Here is a 20,702-nt window from a genome sequence, read left to right on the forward strand (position 1 = left end):
TGACCCAGCGATACTGAAGAAACCAGCAATATATTTCCAAGGAAGGTAGGGCTTGGAGGAGAACTTTCTTCCCTGCATCTGCCGCCCTTGTCCTTCTGGCTGGTAGAGGTCACAGGTTTGAGGATGCTTTCAAAGGAAGTTTGGTGAGTTTTCACAGCACATCTTGTAGATGATACACACTGCGTCAGTGGTAAAAGGAGTAAATGTTGATGGTGGTGCCAGTCAAATGAACTGCTTTGTCCTGAATGGTGTCATGTTTCTTGAGCATTGGTAGAGCTGCACCCATCTGGAGTATTCCATCACATTCCTGACCTGTGCCTTGGACAGACTTTGGGGAGTCAAGGGGTGAGTTACTTGCCACAGTATTCCTAGCCTCTGACCTGCTCTTGTAAGCACTGTATTTATGTGGAAAGTCCAGTTGAGTTTCTGGTCAATGTAACCACAGGGAGGTTTATAATGGCAGATTGAGCGTGATGCTAAATAACTGCAAGTTGTCCTTGTGAAGTAGAAAGGATTTTTGCCATGTTTTAATTGATTTAGCATTTCACCAAAATCACTGAGACAACACCAACTTTTACTCATGTAGCATCTTTAAAGGGAAATAGATTGCTTCATGATACAAGGCTCTGGTCAGACTACAACCAGAAAACTATGTTTATGATACAAAGCAGTGAACACTCATAACATGAAGCTGGTCTCGAGGTCAAAGCAATCATTAAAACCTAAATAGAGACGCTGGAGTTTTTTTAGTAGGAAGGAAGGCAGCTGAGGGACAAGATTTCCAATGAAAGCTGGGTGTGTTCATGAAAGTTTTATCATTTAACCAACTCCTCTAACCACCTGTATCCCGGGCACTCCAATCAAATAAGACCCTGTAATTAATTAATCCAGAAAACACCAGGTGAGCGGATCAGGACTAAGGACAAGGGAGGTACACTTCATGCTAAACATCAGGACCCTTCCTCAGCCCACAACTCTGGGGCTCCTCCAATCCATCTGTTGTGCTCCTCCAATCAGAAAGCCCATGTCTCTGCTGTTCCTCCAATCACAAGCTGGTTCTCACTTGCATTTGCTGTTACTGGGCTCAGTTCTGAGGAAGAGTCAGATCTAACCAAAACATTAACTCTGATTTCTCCCCACAGATGTTACCGGACTTGCTGAGCTTTTCCAGCAACTTCTATTTTTATCTCTGGGCTCACTTGTGATTGGAGGAGCAGGTGGAAAGGTAAATGGCTGCATTGACTAAGTTGCCATTGGTGGAGTCAGCCCCTGGGATGGGGGGTGGCGCAATAATGACCTTGGAAACAGGAGAATCAACAAGGTTCATGCTTTCTCTCCCTGGCCCGCAAGAGGTAATCTTGTACAAATATACCATTTGACTGTGTCACACTTTGAGCATTTTCAATTCAAACTGAGGATTCAAACACTGAGTGGCCTGGGAAGAGGTTAACCTTAAACAGGACTTCACATCTGTAGACTGCCTGGAAGAAGTGCGAGAATTTAAAGCCGGTAAAAGAAATATTTGGAAAAGATGGAAGGGAGACATCCTCATAAAGAGCTGTCGACCCTCAGCACTGTCTTTCTAGGAAATCAATGGAGGAGAACCTTAGATGAGATCAGATGTGATTTTCCGGATGGATGAAGTCAGATTGACTAACTTGGGATCTACACAAGAGATCCATATTTAAAAGGGTAACTAGGGAGCGGATAGGGCCCTTTAAAGACCAGCAAGGCAGCCTTTGTGTGGAGCTGCAGGAGAGGGGAGATACTAAATAAGTATTTTGCATCAGTGTTTACTGTGGAGAAGGACATGGAAGATATAGAATGTGGGGAAATAGATGGTGACATCTTGAAAAACGTCCATATTACAGAGGAGGAAGTGCTGGATATCTTGAAACGCATAAAGATGGATAAATCCCCAGGACCTAATGAGGTGCGCCCTAGAACTCTGGGAAGCGAGGGAAGTGATTGCTGGGCCCTTGCTGAGATATTTGTATCATCGATAGTCACAGGTGAGGTGCCAGTAGACTTAAGGCTGGTTAAATTGGTACCAATATGGAGATGGTAATGGGTAGCTCAGTGGACAGGAAAGGTACAGAAGAGGAAGAGCATTATCAAGAATCGCGGATAGATAGGATAGTGAAGAAGGTGCTTGGTATGCTTTCCTTTATTGGTCAGAGTATTGAGTACAGGAGTTGGGAGGTCATGTTGTGGCTGTACAGGACATTGGTTAGGACACTTTTGGAATATTGCATGCAATTCTGGTCTCCTTCCTATTGGAAGGATATTGTGAAACTTGAAAGGGTTCAGAAAAGATTTACAAGGATGTTGCCAGAGTTGGAGGATTTGAGCTATAGGGAGAGGTTGAATAGGCTGGGGTTGTTTTCCCTAGAGCATCGAAGGCTGAGAGGTGACCTCATAGCGGTTTATGAAATCATGAAGGGCATGGATAGGATAAATCAACAATGTCTTTTCCCTGGGGTGGGGGAGTCCAGAACTAGAGTGCATAGGTCTAGGGTGAGAGGGGAAAGATATAAAAGGGACCTAAGGGGCAACTTTTTCACGCAAGGATGGTGTGTGTATGGAAAGAGCTGCCAGAGGAAGTGATGGAGGCTGGTACAAATGCAACATTTAAAAGACATCTGGATGTGTATGAATACCAAGGGTTTGGAGGGATATGGGCTAAGTGCTGGCAAATGGGACTAGATTAGGTTAGGATATCTGATCGGCATGAACAGGTTGGACTGAAAGATCCGTTTCTGTGTTGTACATCTCTATGCCTGTGGTTCTATGACTTCATGAAGTGATGAAGGTTCATTCTATATTGATATTAACTGGAAACAGTTCAAATATAGAGAGAATCATGTATTGCTATAAGTTTGATAGGTATTTCTATATTGTATGCATTAAGAAAGACAACGTTTAGTTTTATTTTTGAGTTCCAGATGGCAAAGGGTTATCCAGAAATGTGTTTAACTGAGACCCTCTAAACAGAAAACCTCAAGGTGAACAGTGCTTTAGAAAAAAGCATAAAAGACAATTTAAAAATATTGGGCTGTTGTAGAGACAAAAACTAATTTCCTTTTTCTCAAGGGAGAACCATCCAGAAGGATAGAGAGAGCAGGTCTGTGGCAGCAAAAGGTGCTGTTACCTTAGCCACCTCCAAAAGCAGTTTAGCGAAAACTTGTGGTTTAAAAGTCATTAGGAGAAAAACTCTAGAAAGTGAAGGCTTTGGAAGAGTAGATTAATGAAACCATGTTAAGAAATATGAATTGTGCTAGAATCCTGTTTAAGGATTTCAGGAAGTGACACTAACTAAATAAGTAGCAGCTAATGAATTGCTACAGTTCCTGAGAAGGAGTGGATGGAGCTGTGCAAACTGAACAAGGAACTTTAAAAGTTGAAATTAGGTACCTTTCACTGAGGTCCAGGTGTTAGTGAAGTTATTATTGAGGGTGAAAGTGTTTAATCTTTATTTCTGGAATTTGACTAATTGTTGTAATTGTAATACAATTCTTTTTCTTTTTTTGTGTAATGAACTTTTACAATCTTGTGTTCAAAGTACATTGCCAGTCTCTTTGTGAATATGTACAGTGACTGACCAGCACAGTAACAAGCTGCAAAATAAAACTTACAATCTATCAAGCCAGGTCTTAATTTGGGATCTGACTAGTCCACTACTGGCATCAGCTGGGATCATAACAATGGAGAGATGATAACTGAAGCATTTAATATGTAAATATTATGAAGCTTGTTTACAAACAGTAAAGATTTCTTAGATAAATAAATTATTGAAAAAATATTGAAAAATATGCAAAAGTCTTACTGACCTTTGGACCAGTCTTCTCCATATATCCCTCTTTACCGTAATTTCTCGTTAGTTTTGGTACCAGCTGAGATACAAAGGAAAAAGTGTTGCTGTTAATATTTTCTCAGGACACACGGCAGAATTACATCCCCAGTTCAAACCAAGGGCTGGAATTAAAGCTGGGTGACATAGCTAGATCCAATTGAGAAGCTGTTGACCCCTATCCGATAGTGTTAGTAACTGGAGACAGGAAAGGTACAGAAGAGGAAGAGCATTATCAAGATTTTGTGTTGTGGAGCAAAGTTCCAATCAAATAACAGCTCTGGGAATACTGATAATCTGCCTTCAGCAGATGATGTCAAGGCTATCAATCAACTCAACTGAAAAATGGCAGATAACATATGTGCCGTACAGTGCCAGGTAATAACAAGAGAGAATCTAATCACCATCCATCAGCATCAGTGGTATTACTATCACCGAATCGTCCCACTACCAAAATTCTCAGGTTACCAGTGACCAGAAACTGAGCTGGACTCACCATATAAATACTATGGCTACAAGAACAGGTCACAGGCTGTATTCTTTAACTCACCTCCTGACTTTCCAAAACCTGTCAACCACCTTCAAGTCACATGTCAGGAGCGTGAAGGAGTGCTCCCCATTTGTCTGAATAGATACAGCTCCAACAACATTCAAGCTTGACACCATTCAGAACGAAGCAGCGCACTTGATTGGCATCACTTCCAAAAACATTCACTCCCTCAATGCTCATCTATCTACAAGATACACTGCAGAAACACACCTGAGACCCTTCGACAGAATATTCCAAACCCATAACCACTCCATCGAGGACAAGGTCAAGGACAGCAAATATATGGGGCACACCACGTGTCGCTGCCCTTCCAAGCCACTCAGCATCCTGACTTGGGAATATATCGCTATTTCTTCTGTGTCATTGGGTCAAAATACTGGAACTCCCTCTCCAACAGTACTGTGAGTCTATCTAGGAATTGTGGGATTCAAGAAGGCAGCTCAGTAACACCTACACAAAAGCAATGAGGGACAGGCAATAAATGCTGGCACAGCCAGCAACACCCACATTTCATGAGTAAATAAGAGAAAACTGATCCCTGTACCATTCTGTGAGGTAGATGCTAGGAGACTATTTCCCCTGTCTGTAGTGTTTTGAATTGGTGATCAATATTTCAGCCTAAGCAGGTCAGGCACTTAAAGCTAAGGTGAAAAGAAATGCCTTCACTCACAGGTTTGTGAATCTTTAAAATTCTGTATTGCAGGGGACAATGAATACTCGATCGCCGGATTCATTCACTACTGAGATTGTGGTGAGATACAGCAGAAAGTGAAGCTGAGATTGAAGATCTTACTGAATAGCAATGCAGGGGCAAGAGACTGGCTCTTATTACTCACATTCTTATTCAATTTATCATAAGGTTATTTACATGGGTCAAGTTGCCCAAGCTGCACAATACTTCCAGCTGTCTCCAAGTCTCCCTGTTCGTTGTCAAGAAAAAGCAGCAAGGAATTCAGCAACTTGGTGGATCCATGTAACCTTTCAGTGTTGCATCTCAGTCTCAACTGCCTGCAGCTAAACCTAACGAACTCCCTCATCAGCCAAAACTCTGGCTAACTGTAGCCTGATTGGGCAGTTAAATGGCTCAGAATATATGACCTCTTACTCCCATCAATAATTTACACCACTGCACTGAAGCCTTCATATTGAAGCAGCAGAAAACCTGTTTTTAATTCATTCCAAGTTGTTGGTATCTATTGCCCAACCCTACTTACCTTTAACAAGGTGATGATCTGCAATCTTGAACCCTGTGCTGTTGGTACCCCGATACCGATTGTTGGATAGGGCGTTCCAGGACTTTGACCCAGTGGCAATGAAGGAATGGATGATATATTTCAAAGTCAGGATGGTATGGGACTAGGAGGAGAGCTTGCAGGTTAACTGACTTCTGTGAAACCTGGATCACCCTTGATTTTCAGTGAGCATAGTGACATCATCAAGTAACTCTCAAAGTTGCTGATGTCTCTGGAGATTGAGACAAATTGCTGTACAAAATCACTGCACCTGCACTATCAGTTTATTCCATTTTAGACCCTGTAAGTAAATTGGTGATGAAGGAAATGGCTTTAACAGCAAACTGTAAAGCAGGAAAATAATCCAACTTTTGCAAGTTAAATTAATTGAAAATGACATCGGATTTACAGCATAGAAATAGGTCATTCAGCCCAAGTTGATGCTTTTTGAATAGGAAATATTTTTGACAAATCTGTTAAAGTTGATGGAGGTTATAATAGCCAGTGTAGATAAAAAGGAACCAGTAGATACATTGCATTTAATTTCCAAACACTGTACATTCATTAAGAGGCCTGATTAAAGTTACTGATATGGCCATAGGGATCACGTGTATTGTAGTTAAACGTACGGTCAATGTAAAAGAGAGATGGAAAAACATGTAGCCAGGAAGACACAGAGTATATTAGTAGGTTGAATGAATGGATAAAATCTGGCAGTTGGAGTACAATGTGTGGAAAATGCAAGGTTATCCATTTGATAGGAAAAATAGAAAAGCAATACATTATTTCAATGGGGAGAGAGAGAGGGAGAAACTACAGATGCCTCCTCTCACACCATTTAATCAAACCCCATCTTCCAACTTCTTTCTCTTTCATGTGTTTATTCCACTTCCCCTTAAAGGAATCTAAGCTATTCATCTCAATCTCTGGCAACAATTTCCACATACTAACCATTCTCTGGGTAAGAATTTAAATATATAATTGGACTCACATCAGCATCACTAGCTCCAGGGAATGCCACTTGTAAGTAATGGAAACGTGCTGCTCGGATTGCATTGAACCAGTCAACTATTTCCTGTTTATAAATGAGAAAGAATTAGTAAAAATCCTTTTAAAAATAACCACTGATGGTCAGGCAAATGACCAACACTAAATTTGTTTAAGCAAATAACCAATTCCACATATCTGCTGGCCAACAAATTGACTGATGCTATACATTTGATAGCTTATGTTTAAACTATTACTGTAGTTTTAAATAAATACAGGCATTGTGTTTTGAATTTGATGCATTTTGCATTTGTTACTGAATTAGAAGTAGGTTAATGTCTTGAAGGTGTTGGGTGCATTGTCATTTTATCAGGTGCATGTATGAGGGAGACATGGAACAAAGAGTTCTGAACATTTAGCCCATAACAAAATGTAATGTGGACTTTGAATTGTGTAAAACCTACACAGTTCAGCAATTTGTAGCTCATTAGGTATGAGCCATGGCTCAGTAACTCACAACCAAGGTCATTTTCGAAAGGTCCCATGCCAGGGCTTGAGAAAAAGTCTATGCTGACACTCCCAGTGCAGAACTGAGGGATTGCACTGCCAGAAATTCCAATCTGTGCAGTAAGATCATAGAATCCCAACATAGAATCCCTATAGTGTGGAAACAGGCCCTTCAGCCCAATGCGTCTGACCCTCCAATGAGTAACCTACCCAGACCTATTCCCATACCTATCACTCTATACTTACCCCTGACTAATGCACCTAATCTACACATCCCTGAACACGATGGGCAATTTAGCATGGCCAATTCACCTAACCTGGACTGTGGGAGGAAACCAGAGTACCCAGAGGAAACCCACGCAGACATGGGAAGAATGTGCAAACTCCACTCAGACAGTCGCCCGAGGCTGGAATCAAACCTGGGTCCCTGGTGCTGTGAGGCTGCAGTGCTAACCATTGAGCCACCAAGTATGATATTAAAAAGAGATATTAAACCTCTGTGGATGTGAAAGATCCCATAATATTTTAAAGAAAAGCAGGGATGGTTAGGTTGCACGTAGCACAGATCCTACACTGATATTTCAACGGAGTACAGAGGCAGTACTGCATATTTAAAATGGCAGCACCGGTATTACAACTTGGTGAAGTGATCAATGCCATTTTCAAAATGGCTATGACGCCATCAATATTAATCCATTAAAAGTCAGCCTGCTTTAAATGTCCTGGCTGCCAACGATGGAAAATCGCACGTATGTTTTGCCATGTCTTGAAACCAGCAATTAAAACAGCAGCAACTCCATGAAAAAAAGAAGCAGTTCAAGAACACCAACTCGTGCGTCACTGAACTGAGACATAAAACATAATTAAAGACCACAGACCACCAACGGCCAGACTGAGTGCTGTCTGTATCTATTTGTTTTAAAAATAAGGACCACAGTTTAAATAAAATGCACACTATCTTGTTTCCCCTTGCTTTGAAAATAAAACAACCCTCAGTAACACGCTACATCCATTTTGAAATAGTTACTTCAGTTTGCATAATCTCACCTTTCCATCTTCGTGATAGACGAATATATTCCTGGTACTGTTGTCTTTTAAGTAAGTAATTTGTAATCCATTTGGATTCCCAATTTTTGTCGGTTGAAAAGTGGCATTGATTTGTTCCAGCCTCAGAACAGCTTTTGGATCTTTCGCCTGGGAAATAGAGAAAGCAAAAGGTGAGCCAAATTGAAGGGTGGAGAGTTGCCAACTCCTGGTTGCATCTACACCTGGCAATATCATCAAAACATCCTCCTTCCACTTCAGCACAGACAAACAGCTCTTCTCTTCAGATCACCAATATCTTTACTACTAATAAACAAACGTGTTCAAAAGAAAATGATCAATGTACATCCATATCCCGGACTCTGAAGGCCAGTCAGGGAGGGTTGCTAGCCACATAACGAGAACTTTTTGATTTTTGTTTCAAACTGTTTACTATCCCAATTTTTCCTACAGTGTTGCAACTTGACATTAATCTCCAGGAGTATTTCTGTTCTCTATTGACAGCATATCGGACTGTAGTTTCTGCTTTTCCTGGTCAAGCAATATCTGGATTTTAAAATCCTCCTCCTTGATCTCACCCCAGCCCACCTCTGGAATATCTCCCCACCTTGACATTTTGAAGAGGAGCAGGTGAGTTCTCCTCTGTGCCCAGATCTAAAACGTATCCCTTAATCAACATCATAAAGTCATGATCACATTGTAACATCTTGCTGTGTGCAGGCTGATGATGATGTGAATTTCTACATTACAACAATGACAATTCTTCAAAGGCACCTCATCACCTGAAAAGCACTTTAGGATGTCATGAGGTTAGGAAAGGATCTTTGTTTTGTTTTCGGAAATGCTGTCTTACTTGATCCTCTGCCTTGCCAGGTTGGGTGAAACACTATGTGTTGGGGGCAGGGAGAGCAGAGAGGCAAAACCAACCAAATCATATTGAGGGTCCATGCCCATCATACATCAATGCTTTCAGTGATTTTTCACTGTTGACAACTGGAGGGTGGCAATGGATGGTAGTGAGTGGCTATAACTCATCAAATGTTGTTTTCTTTCACTGGTCCTGGGTGCTTCAGATTCTGATGGCTTCCAAAGTCTCAAAGGGTTATTTTAGGGTTGCTTTCCAAATAAGTTGCTACAACAGGTTGTGAGGGACAGTACAAAACAGACTATTTATTGTCATAGCTTGTGGTTTTCATCTCTCTTAGCTTAAAACAATCAACTATTTTAAGAATGGCACCTGCAACTGTCTTCTTGCAAATTGCCCCTGTATGAAATTATCAGAAGAAAGTCACTACTCTATGTCAAGATCTGTTGATAAATCAGTGCATTTATGTGCTAAAACCAAATCATCTCTCTAATAAGGTTATCCCAACATTGACAATGGCTAATCTTTTGCTCTTGATTAGTTAGATTCAGTTACAGAATCATTTTGCCAATCAATGGAAAGAGTAGATTCTCCTTGGCTTTTGAACCTTGATGAATCTCATGAGGATGCTGAGCTTAGTATTCTAGTTGTAAAATAATGTCAAACCCTCAGTTTCTAAGACCATGCCAATGACAATATTTTGAAATGACATGTGGATTTCCTGGTCTAGTCTGTACAGTTTGAGTTAAATAAAATATTGTCTGATGAATTTTCTCATGTACAGAAACCAGGATGATGAAGATAACCTTCAGATATCACATTACGGCATTGAGGGGTGAGCAGAAAGAATTGCTAGTTGTGACTTTATGTGGGCTGTAGGTGTGGCTGCAAAAGTGCAAGTTGATATGCCCAAGGCTACACTATTGTCATCCTCGATCAATGTTGGGAATGATTTGGACTCGAGAAAATGAGTTATTTTAGATTACTCTTGCAGGTCTCTTACCAGCTAGTCGTACAATAGGATCCGCATGAACCTTTTAGCAATGAAATTGTGCATCTCATGTTAGGGAGCATGGCAGCAGGGACTAAAACAACACGACATAAGGAGAAAACAGACTGCAACCTCTTACCTCCTCCAGTACTTGCCCCAGTTCCTGCTGTACCCTTCCCAGCACAAATCCAATTGCTCCTTTCTGACAGTATTGTCATTACCGAGAGCAGCATAGTAATTATTTCAGTGGCATAGCAATCCAGAGGTCATAGAGTCATAGAGACGTACGCATGGAAACAGACCCTTCGGTCCATGCCAACCAGATATCTCAACCCAATCTAGTCCCACCTGCCAGCCCCCTTTCCTCTCGGAAGGATGTTGTGAAACTTGAAAGGGTTCAGAAAAGATTTACAAGGATGTTGCCAGGGTTGGAGGATTTAAGCTATAGGGAGAGGTTGAATAGGCTTGGGCTGTTTTCCCTGGAGCGTCGGAGGCTGAGGGGTGACGTTATAGAGCCTTTTAAAAATAATGAAGGGCATGGATAGGATAAATAGACAAAGTCTTTTCCCTGGGGTGGGGGAGTCCAGAACTAGAGGGCATAGGTTTAGGGTGAGAGGGGAAAGTCATAAAAGAAACCTAAGGGGCAACGTTTCATGCAGAGGATAGTACGTGTATGGAATGAACTGCCAGAGGAAGTGGTGGAGGCTGGTACAACTGCAATATTTAAAAGGCATTTGGATGGGTATATGAATAGGAAGGGTTTGGAGGGATAGGTATGGACTAATAATCTGGAAGTATGAGTTGAAATCCCAGTATAACAGCTAGGGGATTTTGTTTTGGAAAATTAAGTCAATCTGGAATTAAATTGCTTGCAATGGTGATGGTGATATGTAACTAATGGATTGATGCAAAGAACCATTGGGTTTACCAACGTTCTGCAGCAAAGGAAATCAAGCAACTTTGCTCAATATGTGACTCCAGATACACAGCAATGCAGTCGACTCTTTATGGCCCATTGAAATGTCCTAGCAAGTCCATCAGTTTCATTGAAACTGTGACTGAAAATGATAATACAGTTGGACCACAGTTACTGAAAAAGCTGTACACCCCACGGCCTTCTCATGTTGTATGTATGTAAGGTGCTAGCTATGAAGAAAGGTTGAGTAGGTTAGGTTTGTTTTCATTAGAAAAAAGGAGATGAGGGGGAACCTGATTGAGGTTTACAAAATCATGAAGGGTATAGACAAGGTGGATAGAGACAAGCTTTTTCCCAGGGTGAAGGATTCAATAACGAGAATCAAGGTGAGAGGTGAAACGTTTAAGGGGATACACGTGGCAAGTACGCCACACAGAGGGTGTTGGGTGTCTGGAACACGTCGCCAGCAGAGGTGGTAGAGGCAGGCATGGTAGATTCATTTAAGATGCATCTGGACAGATGCATGAGTAGGTGGGGAGCAGAGGGATACAGATGCTTAGGAATTGGGCGTCAGGTTTAGACAGTAGATTTGGATCGGCTCAGGCTTGGAAGGCCGAAGGGCCTGTTCCTGGGCTGTAAATTTACTTTGTTCTTTTGTTCTAAGAGCAAGTGGAGACTTTCGCTTACCATGAATGTATAAAAAGATACTTGGGTCTACTTGAGAGAATGAGTCTGTGCTCAGAGCAGATGTGAGCCTGAAATAGATGCATGGCATGGTAATAATGTTCGTCGATTCTGAAAGTTACTGGAGGGATTCCTGCTGCCAATTGCGCACTGAACCTTTTCAGAGCTGCTATTTTTAAACTTACAAACTGTGATTTAAATCAGACTGTTTTATGCATGTTTCAGGTTTTGCCATATCCGTGAGCAGACAAGGAACTTTAGTACAGGTGAGGGGCTTGTGTACTTACATCATGTTTGTTGAAATATTTCAGCACGCCTTCTCGTTCTGATAATATGAACTTCCTGCTCAAGAACTGACCATTGTCACGCCCCCGTTTCCAAAGAAAGCCTTCTCTGTAACCTGGAAGAAAATGCAACAGAAGGCTGAAGCACCAATTAATCATCTCCACTGGGAAAACAGCTCCCACCAGGGTTAGCAATTAAATTACTCCAGAGAAAACATTTGTTCGTCCCTTGTGAAACTTGTTCCTGCACAGACTAGTGGAAGTGGGTGGCACAGATGTATTTAAGGAGAATCTAGTTAGTGCGAAGGAGAAAGGAATAAAAGGATCTGTTGATAGGAAAAGATCTAGTAAGGCAACAGTAGACTCTTATGAAACATTAAACACCAACGTGGGCTGTTGCTGCGATCTAAAATTTTAACTGTATTGGAGACACGTTGTTTTTCAAATTATATTAAATGATATTATTTTTCCCGACGCTTAATAATTGGGAAGTGAGTATTGTTGACTTATAGAGGTAGCAACATTGGAAGACATGCTAATACACCCTCAATCCCATACCACTTTCAGGCACCATTATTTCAGTGTCACAAATACTATTGAACACAACCACTTACGAGTTAAACATCAGGAAATGGATTGGGATAAAGAAGATCTGTAGCCCATTTGATGCTGTTAATCTGGAAGAGTCATCTCCTCCCCTGCAGCTGTTGATGCCCCATCTAGCCATGCACACAGTTTAACATCTCATTTGAATTTTCCTGCGCCTTCTTTCTAATTCATTTTGTCCAGTTGGAATCTGCCAGGAACCCCTGGATGTATGTTCCCATGGTACGGCTCCCTTGGTGCAACCAGTTTAAAAGGTATTTGAGCAAAGTCCTGTTTACAGAAGAACCTCGATTATCCGAACAAGATGGGCGGACAGCATTTATTTGGAATATTGATTATTCAGTTAATTTATGCACTGCCTCTTCTCTAGGGCTCAGAGTTTTCCGAAGTTTCCTTTTTCCTCGCTCTGCCTGCCTTGCTCCCTCTCTCTGTCTCAGGGTTTATTTCTGAGCAGACACACTTGTGTGTAAGGGACCTGCAGCATTGCTGAAGTCTCCCGCCTCCACCTCACCACAATCAGTTCAATGGATTGTCACAGCGAACACTTGCTAAGTCCACTCCCCGTTCAGGAGACTAGGCAGCAGCATACTGCGCACAGGACAACCACCTGATGAAGGAGCAGCGCTCCGAAAGCTAGTGCTTCCAATTAAACCTGTTGGACTATAACCTGGTGTTGTGGAATTCACAGTGGTTTGGTAAATTAGATCTAAAATTGGCTTGGTCATTAAAGACAGTGGGTAGTTGTGGAGGGGTGTCTTTCTGACTGGAGGTCTGTGACTAATGGTATTCCACAAGGATTAGGAATGGGATTTCTGTTGTGGGTTTTATGTAGGTAAATGATTTGTATGGTTTGATTAGTAAATTTGCAGATGACATGAAAATTGGAGGAGTTGTGGATAGTGAGAAAGTTTGTCAAATGATACAGCAGGATATAAATCAGTTGGGAAGTTGGGTGGAGAAATAAGAGATGACATTTAATCCAGATAAGTGTGAGGTGATGTATTTTTGGAGGTCAAATGCAAAAGCAAAGTATACAGTAAATAGCACCTTAAGAAGCATTGCTATACAGAGAGATCTTGGGGTCCATATCCATAGCTCCCCGAAAATGGTAACACAAGTGGATAAAGTGGTTAAGAAGGCATACGGCATGTTTGCCTTCATTAGTCAGAGCACTGAGTATAAAAGTTGACAAGTCATGTTACAACTGTATAAGACTTTAGTTTAGGTTACATTTAGAAAAGTGTGTGCAATTCTGGTCACCACAATATAGGAAGGATGTGGAAACTTTGAAAAGGGTGAAAAAGGATGTTGCCTGGATTGGAGTGTATCAGAAATTGGACAAACTTGGATTGTTTTCACTCGAGTGTTAGAAGCTCAGGGGCAACCTGATGGAAGTATGTATATTGATAGGAGACATGGATAAGGTGGATGGTTGGATCTCTTTTCCCAGGATGGAAATGTTAAATACCAGGATCGTAGGCTTCATGTGAGAAGGGCAAAGTTTAAAGGAGATGCGCAAAGCAAGTTTTTTTTTTAGAACACAGAGGGTGTATGTGCCTAGAATACTGCTGGCGAAAGTGGTGAAAACAGATGTGATAAAAACAGACGTGATACAATATTTAAGAGGCATTTAGATAAATGAACAGGAAGAGATTAGAGAGATATGGACCATGTAGGCAAATGGGATTAGCTTAGAATGGCATCATGGTCAAAATGGGCTGAAGGGCCTATTCCTGGGCAATAAATGTCCAGTGTTGCTCCATTGTATCTGGGACTATGTTTCAAAACTATTTATTTCATTGCAAAGCATTTTGGGATGTCCCAGAGTTATGGAATATATTTTATAAATGTAAGTCCTTCCTTTAGCTTAGTTGTACATGTAGTTGGGTCAGCAAGTGCACAAAATTTCATCCAATGAATAATTTATATCAGATAGAGAACACCCCTCCTAATATTACTAACCAAACAGTAACATGTCCACTTTAAACTTTCCTTCAAATCAATCCACGGTCTCACTCTTCCTTCTGTAGTCTCTCCAAGCCTACAACTCCCTGAAATATGTACTCTCTTCCATTTCCACCATTTTGAGTTTCCACTTTTCTTTGGCTTCAGCTGACACTCCCTTCTTTAAACATCTCCTCCTCTCTATTGCTGTTTTCTCCTTTAAATACACCCCTTAAAATATCAGCCATGAGACCTTAGGTTTACATTATTTAGTGTTAAACAAAGAATCTTTTGTGCAGCATCTTGAAATATCTGACTGTTAAATGTAAGTGGTTGTTGAGATGTCCTTGCTACAGTCAAATAGCCTGTCAATGATTGTCTAGACTTGAGGGTTAGTCCCTCAGATGAAGTTGTAGAAGACAGAGTGTGGAAATGCACTGCAGCATGAATCACATCTGCTGGAGATAGGAGGGGAAACAGGTAGCAGGAACAGTGACATAGTCCTTTTGCCTCTTTCATAGTGATAGACTCGCATGTGTAGAACTCATGAAGATTTCCAATTATCTTTTGATGCTGTCAAGGCAAGTTTTAAATAAAAGACTGCTGCAACACAGGCCTTGAACCATGTTATCTGAGTTAGTTCTTGGCTATGGAGTAACCCTTTCTTTGTACACTGAAAACATATCCATCACAAAGGCAATGTATTTACCTTCCATTCCAGCAGTTCAGGAAAACTCAAAGTCATATCCTTTTATCTGAGTTTATCAATTCTGAATTGCTTCCCAATCTGGTGATCTTTACCACACTTTCGGTCATCTATTTCAATATCTCCTTATGTGGCCAATGTCCAATATTGTTTGATGATATCTCCTGTGATCTACATTCTTGTGATTATTTCCTTACAAGTGCTACGTAAATAAGTGTGTGTTGTTGTTACCACATGATATAATCTCTAGCAAACCACTGCTTGCATTACCAGTTTTATTACACACATTGGACTCGAGCTGATCATTATTTCCAATTATTACTCCTGACTGACAGAAGCCACTACATACAAATGAGCTCTGAACTAAGAGGAAACACAGTAATATTGAGCTGCAAAACCCATACTACAACATTAATGCTCTAGCCTTTGAGTCAAAATTGTGGGAATACGTCCCACTTCATGAGTTTGTAATCTATGCTTGTAATCTAGGTCGACACAGCCTAAAGTGCAGCATTGTTGGAAGTGCCGTCCTTCAAATGAAATGTTAAATGGAAATCCTTTCTGCCCTCTTCGATGGTACTATTCTGAAGAGCAGGGATTTTCCCCTCTAACATGCAATATTTATCTCTCAAACAACATGGTCGAAATAATTAATGTGGTCATTATCATATTGCTATTTGTGGGAGCTTACTCTAGATAAATTGTTATGGTACCTTCATTGCAACACTTCAAACATACTTAATTAACTGTTCAGTGCTTTGAGACATCTTGAAGCATAAAGGTGCTATAGAAATGAAGTTATTTTCTTCTTCCTAAACCCACAGGTCACTATTATAACAATGTGCTCAATGTTTGCAAAAATTGCTGCTCCCTTTACATTTATAATCTATTAATAAATCAGTCATTTCATACAATTTAAAAAACTTTTCAGTTATTAGAATGGAACAAAATAAATAAAAAGAACAAATGTATAGCTTTTTAAAAAAAATCATCTGATAATTTGAAATGAGTGGCTTTGAGAAAAAAATGTACTGTCTTCAAAACAAAAGATGTTTAAAATTAACCAAATGCATTCAACTGCAATCTATTTTCAGTACGTCAAACCAACTTTTCTTCCACTTAACCCTCGATCATGTCGGCTGCACACACTAACTGGTTAATATTTTAGTCAGTCACAGTTTACAGTTATTTAATTGGAGATATTCATTCAATGTGTTCCTGATCCTGCTGGAATGGAGGTTTTAGGAAAAACTGACGGTACTTGATGTAACGTGATGATTTCCCGTCCAAGCTCAAGTTCTGTTGTCAGATAATTCTGGGATATTTCAATCTCCGATCATGCCTCAAATTCCTGTGGCCAGCAGAGTTCTCCCTGGGGATTTCCCCCAGGCTTCTCAAAGTTCAAACTTGTCCTATGTGACAACTGAGTTCGTTCTTAAATGATAGTCAAAGGAGCTGCTTGAACAGCCAACATCAAAGTTCTTTCATTTTTCGATTTGATAGCAGATTGTTGGAAGATGCCAGTTTGTGTAGCTTTATTCACTAGCAGTTAAGTGGCTGACTGACTGCATAACATATTTAAATAGAGATTAAGGAGATGCATGGCTTGGGGTTACACCATTCTAAAAAGGCTAGGAAGTCTAATCTTTATCAACCGGAAATGCACAATAACTGATTTGGCTGATGCCAAAATATGTATTAAATATACATGCTTCACAAGAGAGATGACCCACTCCAAAGAAAAATGGATCATAATCGGACCACAGTCTTGTATCTTGACACAACTGTTGCATCACTCTTCCCTCCAATGCTAACAAACAATGAAAGCATTTATAAAGCTTTTAACATAGTAGGCTTTAAGAAATGTCTGAAAGGATGAAAGCAAGGTCCACTGGCAGAAACCTTCAGGGAAGGAAATCCAGAACTTCAGGTCTAGTCACCTGATTAAACAGTCACCAAGTGGTGGCGCTATTACAACACTCCAAACAAGTGGGATGCTCTACTGTTGAATGGATTGTTATCCAGAATGTGATACTACACAGAATTTAATTGAACTGTAAGAGGTCGCTATTGGTTATGATTAATATGGCAACAATCCAAATTATTACAGTTAATAAGCAGATTCATTGAAATCTTAATTGGAAGAGGATTTCCTGAAAATATACTGTAATTTCATCCTCTAAATGATTAAAAGAACCATTTGGGAACACAGGCTTCTCTGTAAAGTTGCTGATGGACCTACTCAGCATTTTTAGTTATTTTCCTCGTAGGTCTCCTTTTTTTTAAAGGCATCTTTCTTTCCCATTTTCAATACATTTTGGTCCCACTTCTTCCTTTTTGCCACCATCTGAACATGGGTGCTTACATTGCAACTGTATCTAAGCTTAAAAGTTTGCCCTATCAGGTGAAAAAAAGTTCTGAGCATTGTACTGAGATCATGAAAAACACAACAGAAACACAAGTCTTTCTTCCTCTTGTGAGAATTGACGTTGTCAACATCAGCAATCAATAGGTGAATGGAAGGCAATAAATTCTTTGAATTGATCCTTTTCCTGGACAGCTCCCAGTGAAAATGAGCTGGGCACTTTTTTCAATAGTAATGAAACGTGTGTTGATGATGTTGTTACACTTTAACTAATCTTGTAACTGAAGAATTGTTTTTAAGAATTAGCACCCCTACAGTGTGGAAACAGGCCCTTCAGCTCAACAGGTCCACACCAATCCTCTGAAGAGCAACTCACCAAGACCCATTCCCCTACCATATATTTATTCCTAACTAATGCACCTAACCTGTCTATCTTTAGATCGTGGGAGGAAACCGGAGCACCCAGAGGAGGACCACAAAGACACAGGGAGAATGTGCAAACTCCACTCAGATAGTTGCCCGAGGCTGGAATGGAACCTTGGTCCCTGGTGCTGTGAGGCAGCAGTGCTAGCCACTGAGCCACCGTGCCGCCCCTATCTATATTTAGGTATCTTTGCACTTAAGGTGGCACTGTAAGTAGCAACTTATAAACTTTTCACTGTATTCATTTGAGTACATGTGACAATAAAGCTAATGCAATTCAAGCAAACACATATATTCGTAACACTTGAAGTGGTCACAAACAGATAGCTGACCTAGTGTAGTGAGTAAAGCCTGGTTTTTAGCAGGTTATCTGTAATGATTTACCATTACTGAGGAGACAACATAAAATGCACTAACAACATTTGCATTCATGCAGTGCTGTTAACAAAATAAAATATCTCAAGGAGCTTTAACAAATATGACTTGACAGAAACCACATAAAGAGATATTGTATTGGTGACTAAAACTTTCTGAAAGAGACAGGGTGGTAGAAAGGTGGAGATGTTTTGGGGAGAGAAGTTCAGAGGCTAGGGCCCAGGCAACAAAGGTCAAGCCACCAATAATGGAGTGACAAAACCTGGGACTGCTCCACAGACAAGAATTGGAGGTGTGCAGATATCTTAGGGAATTGTGTGACTGGAGGAGCTTACAAAGAGAGAAAGGGACAGAGCCATGGAGAGATTTGAAAACTCAGAAAAGAGTTTTAAATGAGGACCAGGAGCCACCATAGATCAATGAGAACAGCAGTGGTGGGTATATAGGACTTGGGGAAAGTTAAGATATGGGCAGAATTTTAGATAAGCTCAAGTTCACTTGAAGGTGCAAGATGAGGGGCTGTGCAGGACAACGTTAGAGTACCAAAAGTATTTTGCAAAGGGGCAGCTACCTGTATATAGAAAGGAACTCTTTGCATAGATTGGCAATTGGAAAATACCAATGTCCTAATTAAATGGCAGACTAATTGAATGAGCTCACTGAAAGAACTGTGGATGCTGGAAATATGAAACAGAAACAGAAATTCTGAGAAAATCTCAGCAGATCTGGCAGCATTTGTGGAGAGCAATCAGAGATAACGTTTTGAGTCCAGTGAACATTTCACATATGCGTTCAGAGAAAACGTCACTGGACCTAAATGTTAATTCTGATTTCTCTCCACAGATGCCGCCAGACCTGCTGAGCTTTCCCAGCAATTTGTGTTTTTGGTTGGAATTGAATTAGCTGCTAATTCTTTAGCAGCACACAATAGCTCTTGCCTTTTTGTCCAGATGCAGTGTTCAAATGGTGTCTCAGTTTAATCAATGCCTGTGAACTGATGTCTGATAGAATATTTAATACTGTTTAAGACTAGTGAGCATTATCCAGTTGACTATCAGTGCCTGTATGTTAAGTCTCTTGTAGTGCAGTGGTAGTGTCCCTACCTCCCAGCCAGAAGGTTCAAGTCTTACCTGCTCCAGAGGTGTCCAAAAACATCTCTGGGTTGGTTGGTTGGAAATGATCTCAGTCCCTGTTAGCGCAAGATAGGGCTTCTTGATGCAGCCTACACTAAAGGTTAGAAATGCTGACACTATGACAGGCAGCAAGGCAACAGGTTCAAGAAATATTTCCAAATTTGGGCCAACAGTTAAACTAGGATCTCTCAAAAAGTGTAACTCGCTCCCATTGCCACCTACTTCAACCTGTTCAGCTGGTATTAGTTGCTTAAATCGCGTTGCTCTTGGAGTGAATTCTGCTGCAATATTAAACCCATTCTTTTCTTCACTGGATGTTGCCAGAGTTGTTATTTCTAGCATTTCCTCTTTTTATTTGCTCCAAAGGCAAGAGCTCGTGTTTAACTGGCATTTTTCATGAGGTAGAAGTAACCCAAGCATTCGGAGTATTTTCAGATAAAGTTGGCAACAACTCTACATACGGAGATATAAGGCCCAGGTGAAATCCTTTTTATGAAGCAGCATCTTAAATGAGGCAAGAGGTCTGAGGAGGAAATTCTCGAGTTGCAACACAAAATGCTTTCCTAGGACACTTCAGAAGAGAATTAAGAGTCAATTGAGTTCTTGCTACTCCTTCATTCAGACAGACAATACTCAGGCAAAACCAAATACACTGCACTTCCATTGTGCACTCCTGAGGGCAACTTTCCAATATTAGCAGAGCTGCCGTCCACTTGAGGATAAGTTCATAAAGTGTATTTAGGCCAGTTTCTTTGAACATGACATTGTGGAACCAAACCAGGGACATGGTAGTGTGTAAGCATTCAGGATTAATTGATGATCTCCTAGTAAACAAGCCTCTCGGCAAGACAGCTAATAATATGATGGAGTTTCACATTCAACTTGAGAGTGAGAAAAGTGGGTCTGAAACCAAAATGTCTTAAAACTTTAAATAAAGATCATTACAAAGGTGTGAAAACACTGCTGATTGCAGTGGACTAAGAAAAGAGATTAAAAGGTAAAACAATAGATATAAATATGATTAAGTGTCTGTAGCAGAATAATTCTCAAAAGATAGACTTTCTGGATGGATGGATGGAACATATGAAAAGAATGCAGCATGGCCATCTCAGGAAATTAACCATGGCATCAAATTCAAATAAAAAGGCATACAGTGTTTTAAGATTAGTGATAGGCTGAATATACAAAAAAAAAAGCAAAAAGTGCAAAACAAATAAAGGGGAGAAATTTAAATAAGAAT

At 40.5% G+C, this 20,702-nt stretch overlaps 1 protein-coding gene across 4 annotated transcripts in view; it reads right to left on the reverse strand.

The window, feature by feature from the left end:
* LOC122560572 (arf-GAP with dual PH domain-containing protein 1-like) overlaps positions 1-20,702 on the reverse strand; it is a 151,004-nt gene that overhangs the window by 30,822 nt on the left and 99,480 nt on the right. For all 4 annotated transcript variants that reach the window (XM_087997912.1, XM_043711333.2, XM_087997913.1 and 1 more), the window contains exons 5-8: positions 11,914-12,026; positions 8,174-8,320; positions 6,624-6,707; positions 3,831-3,893 (exon numbers count right to left, since the gene is read on the reverse strand). In XM_087997912.1, the coding sequence (XP_087854038.1) occupies positions 3,831-3,893; positions 6,624-6,707; positions 8,174-8,320; positions 11,914-12,026 (407 nt within the window). The remainder of the gene's footprint in view (positions 1-3,830; positions 3,894-6,623; positions 6,708-8,173; positions 8,321-11,913; positions 12,027-20,702) is intronic.

The sequence above is a fragment of the Chiloscyllium plagiosum genome, unplaced genomic scaffold, assembly GCF_037043375.1.
Source record: "Chiloscyllium plagiosum isolate Xiang-an unplaced genomic scaffold, Cpla_swu_hap1 HiC_scaffold_20, whole genome shotgun sequence".
Taxonomy (NCBI): domain Eukaryota; kingdom Metazoa; phylum Chordata; class Chondrichthyes; order Orectolobiformes; family Hemiscylliidae; genus Chiloscyllium; species Chiloscyllium plagiosum.